General features: G+C 43.6%; 1 protein-coding gene across 5 annotated transcripts in view; it reads right to left on the bottom strand.

The window, feature by feature from the left end:
• The window catches only part of FAM184A (family with sequence similarity 184 member A), a 117,319-nt gene extending 110,481 nt beyond the window's left edge, over positions 1–6,838 (bottom strand). For 2 of the 5 annotated variants that reach the window (XM_040627708.1, XM_040627707.1), the window contains exon 1: positions 6,310–6,814. In XM_040627708.1, coding sequence (XP_040483642.1) covers positions 6,310–6,477 — 168 coding nt within the window. In that variant the 5' untranslated portion in view covers positions 6,478–6,814. Of the gene's footprint in view, positions 1–6,309 lie in introns of all 5 variants that reach the window. The other 3 variants (XR_005834346.1, XM_040627710.1, XM_040627709.1) reach the window with 3 other exon arrangements.
• Positions 6,839–7,431: the final 593 nt, after the last annotated feature.

The following is a 7,431-nucleotide window of genomic DNA, read 5'->3' on the forward strand; positions in this document are numbered from 1 at the left end:
TGTGTGGGGGGGGGGGGGCACATGGGTTCACTTTCACCAGAAGTCTGTGATTCAGATGGTAAACAAAACATGGTTCCAGTGTGAAAACACCACCACCAAGACAACTCTGCGGCTTCTTAGGAAATGAATGAGTAGTATTAGAGAGAAGGCAGACACGGGCAAAAGAGACTAGCTAGCACAGCTGCCCTTCTCTTAGACCAATCCAGAGACCTGGATTTGTGTTCAGGTTCCGCCAGTGACAAGCTGTGCAATCTTCAAATGCCTCTGGGCCCTCAACCTCCACACCTATAAAGTGAGAGGGTTAGGCTGGTCAGAATCTGGTTTCTTTCAGCTCTAAACCTTTTAACTCTACAGGCAGTCCCTTTATAAGCATTTGGACAATTGATAAACTGTATATCAAGTTTTTGTGCCCACTGGTAAAATATAAGAAATTAATTCAAACCACTCAACTACAACTAAAAGATTACACCCAAGCTACTACACAAGAGAATGGCAAAGCTGCAATGAAACAAAGGGGGGAAGATGCAGCATTCGTTATGTGTGAAACCAAAACAACCCAGGTCATAACCAAGACTGAACGGTATTATGAAACAGTATCTAGGAAATTCAAACGAGTGTAAAATGGATTGTATTTAATGTACATAAAACACATTGTTTAAAAATTTCACTAGTATATTAACACAGCCTTGTTTGGGATATAGTAAAAGGAGTTAGTATTAAATGACTGATCATAAGACTTTTTTTATTTGCTTAGAATCTGGTATCCATTACCTACCTTTTGCAATGGCAAATAATATTTATATTTTAAACTGAGTGCTTTATATTTTTATTTTTGCATCAAAAATATAAGTATATTATGAAATAATACAGTTTTTGAAACAGTTTAAGAGGAAACCAATAAACATTTAAATATTTAAAAGTAATTTAATTCAGCTGAAGTGATCTAACATTAACCCAGAAGAGTAGCAGATATAGTCCTCAGAAATATTTACTAACCCTACTGTATAACAAAATTACTGGGTACAGCATCATTACCATCAACACCACCACCATCATCTTCAATAAATATTTATTAAGCTTTTATACTACGTGCAAAGTATTTATATTAAAGTTATATGAAAAATAGTCTCTACAGCTGAGGAAATTATATTCAAATTACAGAAACAAGATATATCTATAAACGAAATAAACATTTCACAAATCTGTATTATTAAGTACCAACAAGTACAACAGACAATAAATGTTATAGTAATTCAGAGTAAGGCAAGCCTAACAAGGCCTAGGTTGGGCGGGGCGGTTTTCAGGAGGGGTGGGGGTAGGAGGAGACATAAGTTGGGTATCAAAGAAGACTTTTAAGAAGGACTTGATGCTGAGCACAGTGAACACAAAGAAACTACTCCTGCTCTTTGGAACCATATACCCCACCTTATACTAGTTATATCAGTGATACCCAGACTGAACTGTATCAAAAGTACAATCGACTAAGGAAGCTCTGGATGAGCAGCTAACATAACAAGATATTAAAAGGGAAGTTTCTATTGAGAGCCAAAGGCAACTGACATTTCAAAGCAGGTGACAGAATATTCTCAAAATTTCAAAAAAAAAAAAAAAAAAAAGAAAGAAAGAAAGAAAGAAAAGGGCGGTCTAAAGAGAGGAGTCTTGAGATGTGCTACCTCCTACACCCAGTATCAGTGAGAAAAGCCTTGAAGAGGTTACAGAGTAGGGTTTTGGAGAAGGCTTCCTTGGGGAGAGCTACAGGAACAAGTGTCCTTGTCTTCAAGAGAAAGGACAGATGCTTGTCACTCATCTAAAGCCTAGAGGAGAAGGCTTTGATGGGACCACTTGAAGATCTTGATATGTGTCTCAAGCACTTAGGAGAGCATACTGAAGTGGCACCTGATTCATCCTTGGCAAGTCGAAAGGATGAGAAACTGGTTGAAGAGGTATGTGAGAGGAAATGAGAGATGCTGAATTGGGACCACTATCAGAGTCTGTCTGGACATAGAATGAATGCTCCCTATGGACCAAGATGGGCCCTATGGGAAAGAAACAGAGTAATCTGGGGTGGGGTCATCTAGATCAATCCAAGAGGGTTACCTGAAGCTTGAACAGATCTCAGCAAAATAAACATGAAGGTCTTGCCAGATCTAAGAGGCTGAGGAAGGAGTAAGCAACCAGCCAGAATACAGATGCATTCTCACTGTCAAGCAACCTGAGCTGAGGAATCCTGAGCAATGGAGGTAGGAGGTGCAAGATGCAGGAGTGAAAGAATGAGCTTTAAATGTGTGCCAAGTCTACAACAGCACTGAAGATAGATTACCATGAACTATTCAAATAAAGTTTACTGCTAGTCTTTCCTCTCTTCCTTTCTTCCTTTTCCAATGGGGGAGGGGAAAGTGTTAAACTAGTAGGACGGGCAAGACAAAGCAAGAGGAGTAGAAAAGCCGAGTCAGAAGAAAAAAGTCAATGATGTCCCTCTTCCTCAATTATTGGCTGAGAATGGACATGGGGGAGAAGCTTCATCCTTAATTTAGGTTTGGTTTGGGGTTTTTATTTGTAGGCACTGGACATTTTATTTTTATTTTTTTGAAGATTTTTTTTAAGTAATCTCTACACCCAACATGGGGCTCGAACTCACAACCCCAAGATCAAGAGTCACATCCTCTTCCAACAGAGCCAGCCAGACACCCCAGCACTGGACATTTTAATAATCAAATTGAGACTTCTTTAATTTAGTTACTGAAGGACAATCTGTATTCTCTAAAAGCAACCAGAAAAGTCAAGTTTATCTATGGGCAGAGGATGAGCCAGCCTCAGAGAGTAAACTAAAAGGGACAGTGAATAACACAAAAAAAGCTGTTTTATAATTACTTCCCACAAGTCTTGCTTTTCACCCTCATGCACTAAAGAGGAGAGTAGAGAAGTACACAAATGTGGTCCTACTAAACATAACTCAAGCCATCCAGCTTCTCTGCCTATCCTGAGATGGTTTAGCCATTAACAGTCCCAGAACCCTGCCATAACAGGACTCAAAAATCTAACAGTAATTCTTAAGATTTACTAAGAGTAGCCTAAATACAATAGATTCACTTTAAAAGGCAGAGACTATGTCTTGCTCCCTACTGTATCTCTAACACTTAGCGAAGTGTCCCTTACATAAAAGGTCCTTTAAAAACTACTGTTCTCCTTTCTAGGAGATGGCTGCTATGTTAGGTTTTAAGGAAACAGAATCTGAACAAATATGTCTGCAGCTGAGATGGCTTTTTAAACATCTATTGCGTCTTACTATGTACAAAACTGTAATACAGATTACTTTCATCCTTACCCTTTCACAGCCAGCCAAGTGTCTGGAAAATGCATGTATTTTCAATACTGTACCACAACAATGTAGGATACATGTGAAAAATTTAAACTTTGCTATTCAAATAGAACAACTACCATATATATTTTTAAAAGAGTTTCATAGAAAACTCTCAAAAGAAATACAATAACAATGCTATTAAATGCAGACTAGTTTAAAAAGAGAGGAACATTTAAAAAATATATTATTATCCAGTATTTTTTACTAATACTTTGTTGGCACAGGCTCTCTTTTCAGTGATAGCCTGAATTAAGAGCATACTATCTTAGTTGTAATATCATCACCCCTCTTTTAAAGATTAGGAAACAGAGGCTCAGAATTTATGACTTGCCCAAGGTCATATTACTAGTAAGCAGAACAGGAGTTTTAACTCAAGACAGTCAGATTCCCAAGCCATGCTAACTATAATGCTGAAGAGTGTGTACTACTAACTCATTACCAAAAGAAATAAAATCCTACTTTAATGATTACTTCTAATTTTGAAATATAAGCTAAGCTGCCAACCTACCTCTACTGATGTGAATTTATTAATAAACACTCCAAAAGTGAAAATTCTATATAGTAGATACCAGTAAAGTTTCTAACAGTTGAAATATTACTCATGATATCATTGTTATGGTATAGTATTTACAAAATAGAAGTATATGTGACTGTAAAATTTGACAGTTTCCAAGATGGTACATAAGGGAAGCACGTCTTATTGTAGATTTCAGAAACTAAAGGGTGTTGGCTGCAACAGAGTCCTTTCATCTGATTATTTCATTCTCATATCTTATCTTAGTAATAAATGCAAGAGACAGTATATTCCAGTATAAGTCAGTGCTTCTCAACACGGGATGAGTCCTCACACCTACCAGGGAACATACGGCAATGCCTTGAGACATGTTTATTGTCATGATGATGTGTCATGCAGGTGTGGGGTGCCACCGGAATCTACTAGGTAGCACCAGGAATCCAGGAATGCTGCTAAACATCCTATAATGCACAGGACAGCCCTGCCTGTTCCCAACAAGTAATTAGCCAATTCAAAATGCCAAAGTGCTAAGGCTGAGAAACTCTAGTATGAGGGATTAAATGTCTGGGGCACTTAGCAGAGGAGGTGGCATGAGTGTTTAGAGATTGTAACTATAAACACTAAATCAGAGAGTCCAAGTAACACTCAGTAAAGATTAGGTATAGCACGCAAGCCTTGATGAGCACTGGTATGGGGGCAGCTTCCTGCCTCATTAAAGTGGGTAAACAGAACGTGATAACAGCTTCTATCAATACTCTTCAACTCTTCTATCAATAACCTTCAACAGTTGTGAATTTCTTCTCTGATAAAAGAACTGAAAATTGAAAAAACATAAGCAAAGAGAAAAGCAGTTTACCAGAGAGATGAGAAGCCTCATTAAACTGCACACAGTTCCACTACCAACTTACTGAGTGTTTCTATTACTTACAGTAGGAACCTAGAGGGTTACAATCTAAAACCAGAACAATGGGTGTTGTGGACACACCACAAGAAAGTCAGAATACATAAATATCCATGTGTTTCATTCTGAACATTATTTTTCTGAAGAACAAACACAGTATCAAGAAACCTGGCTTTGAGCTCCCAAATGTATAAATGCCCTGATGATACACTATTGTTTCTTTTTGGGCGTTCCTTCCTCTGAATATGGGGACCGTCTGTCAGAGGAGGAAACAGTAATAACGGGCACATAGCAAACTGAGACAGCATGGACCTAAAACAAAAATCAGAAAACAAAATTTCCCCCAGTGTTGCCTTGTTCTGCATGGCTGAGTTTTACTATTACGTACTTGCTCCTTTTCCTTTACTCTTCCGTTGGAGCCCTCACTCTTCAGTCCTTTCATGTTACTTTTCTTTCTACCATCTATCATATTTTTTTCACCAAAATCTTTTTACCTTCTTTCAATCCCCATTTCACTCCCATTTCCTTTCTTCCAACTGTTTTACTTTACCCTCTAAATAGTGTCAACTAGTACTGGAATTATATAATGGGAGTCTTGAAGTTGAAAAGAATCAGACTTCAGGGCTTCCCTATTAGTAAACACCTAGGATGCCCACCTCTCTTCATCATACTCACACCACTAACAAGTGGTTAGCTGACTCAGCTTAAACACATTAAGCTCACCTCTACTAACTTGCAGACATCACAAATCACCTGTTTGCAATTAAGGGGTATTGAAAGATTGCCGGTGAGATCTAAACACAGCAATAGAATCAGTTGATCTGAATTGCTCTTACTTCTCAGATATCAACTCATCGTCAACATTACCTAAAAAAGAAGCTCACCATCCTAAACCACAGTTGACCAAATCTGCAGGCTTAAGCTCTTTGAAAATTATTTTCTGATAGACTGAAACATCTAAGTGCAGACACATGATTCATCAAAGAAGCCTTATTTGACATTGTCAGAATAAGGAATGACTCATTAAATCCCCCAAACGGCACACAAGGTACGTTTTACCCTCCTCATTGCTCAGGTTTATTCTTCTCTTAAGTACGTAAACAATAGAAGATACTGATTAATTGGGAAGATTCCGGGTCATGTTGGGTAAATACGGTACTGTACTTCATACGGTAGTGTAAAGGCTCGTGGAGTCTGGGCAGATGCATGAGCCCAAAACTAAAGCGATTTATTATTGTGCAATAAAGGAAGTAGATACTAATTTGTTCTGTGCCGGGTTACTCCTAAAGGGCCGCGGAGTGCAAGTCCCTTAAACCCAGCCGTGCTGTTGAGTTGTCTAATTTAAATGAGCACCTCCAGCGTTCCACCGAAGTTTGACGGTTCTTGGAGCTTAGTCTCGGGCTGTAGCTTCCCCAGAGCAGCCCCCTTCAACTCGCCCCGGGCGGAGGGCGCGCAGCCTCCCAGCCCGGCAGCTGAGGCTGGAGTGGCCCGCACGGGGTCCCCGCCGTGCCGACCCCGCTGCCGCGCCCTTACCTTGGTGAGCTGGGCGATTTTCTTGCTCATTTTCAGGTGCAGGTCCTGGCTATAGTCCATGCTGTGCCCCGCCTGCTGCGCAGCGGCCGGCGAGGGCGCGAATTTGCCCGCCCCGGCCGCGGAGCCGCCGTAATACTGCTGCTGCCAGCTCATGCCCGGGGTCGCCATCTTCCCGACAGACCCCGGCCGGGGCACCTGTCCTCGCGCTCCGGGGGCGGACCGCGGAGCAACCGCGTCTGGGAGGCAAAAGCCGCCCCGGCCGCTTCCGAACCCGGCCCTCGCTGTTTGTTGGCTGCGGCCGCAGGCGTCCTCCGGTCCACGACCCTCCGGTCACCCCCGTCCAGGGACGGGGCAGCCCCGCCGGATCGAGGCCGCAGACGACACCCACGCGGGGCAGACACCCGGGGTCCAGCAGCGCGGCCCCGGGCCCGGCCCGCTCTCTCCCGCTCTTCAACTGACGCCTGGCGGAGGCGTCGTGGGCAGCGCGGCCCCTCAGGTCCCGCTCCCACCCCGCGGCAGGGACCTAGCGAGACGGCCGCCGCCGGGGCTGCGGAGGGAGGAGGAGACGGGGCGGGCTGGTGCGGGGAGAGGCGGGGACATGGAGGAGGACTCGGGAGCCGCGGAGCTGCCGTTACCAGGGCGCGCGGCCCGCGGAGCGCGCGGGGATGGCGACGTCATTTCTCCGCAGCCAAGCCCCGCCCCGCGCCGCCGCCGCCAGCCCTGCACTCTCGCGGCGGGTACCGGCGCTTCGCGAGGGCCTGTGGGGACCTCGCCGCTAGGTGCTTCCCCCTGCGGTGGGGATCTCCAAGCTCCCACCTGGGCGGTGAGCCCCGTGTGCCACGCGTGCGATTCTACGTAAACAATTCAGAGAGAGGATGGGGCTATCTGTGGTCCTTTCGGTTTGCAGAACGCGTGCCGATTTACTGAGGCTTTCCACGTGCAACATCGCGTGCACTGGGGCCAGGTGGCTCTTCCCCAAGAAGCGCGTCAAGCTCACATTCAATTCCCTCCCAAGGCTGGCCTCAGCACCTGAGACATGGGTAATGAAGTAGCCCGGAATACAATAATCCCTGCCTTGACCCTTTCAAACTCAAACAAATATGATGGTTACAATGTACTATG

The sequence above is a fragment of the Ursus maritimus genome, unplaced genomic scaffold (assembly GCF_017311325.1).
Source record: "Ursus maritimus isolate PB19 unplaced genomic scaffold, ASM1731132v1 scaffold_13, whole genome shotgun sequence".
Classification (NCBI taxonomy): domain Eukaryota; kingdom Metazoa; phylum Chordata; class Mammalia; order Carnivora; family Ursidae; genus Ursus; species Ursus maritimus.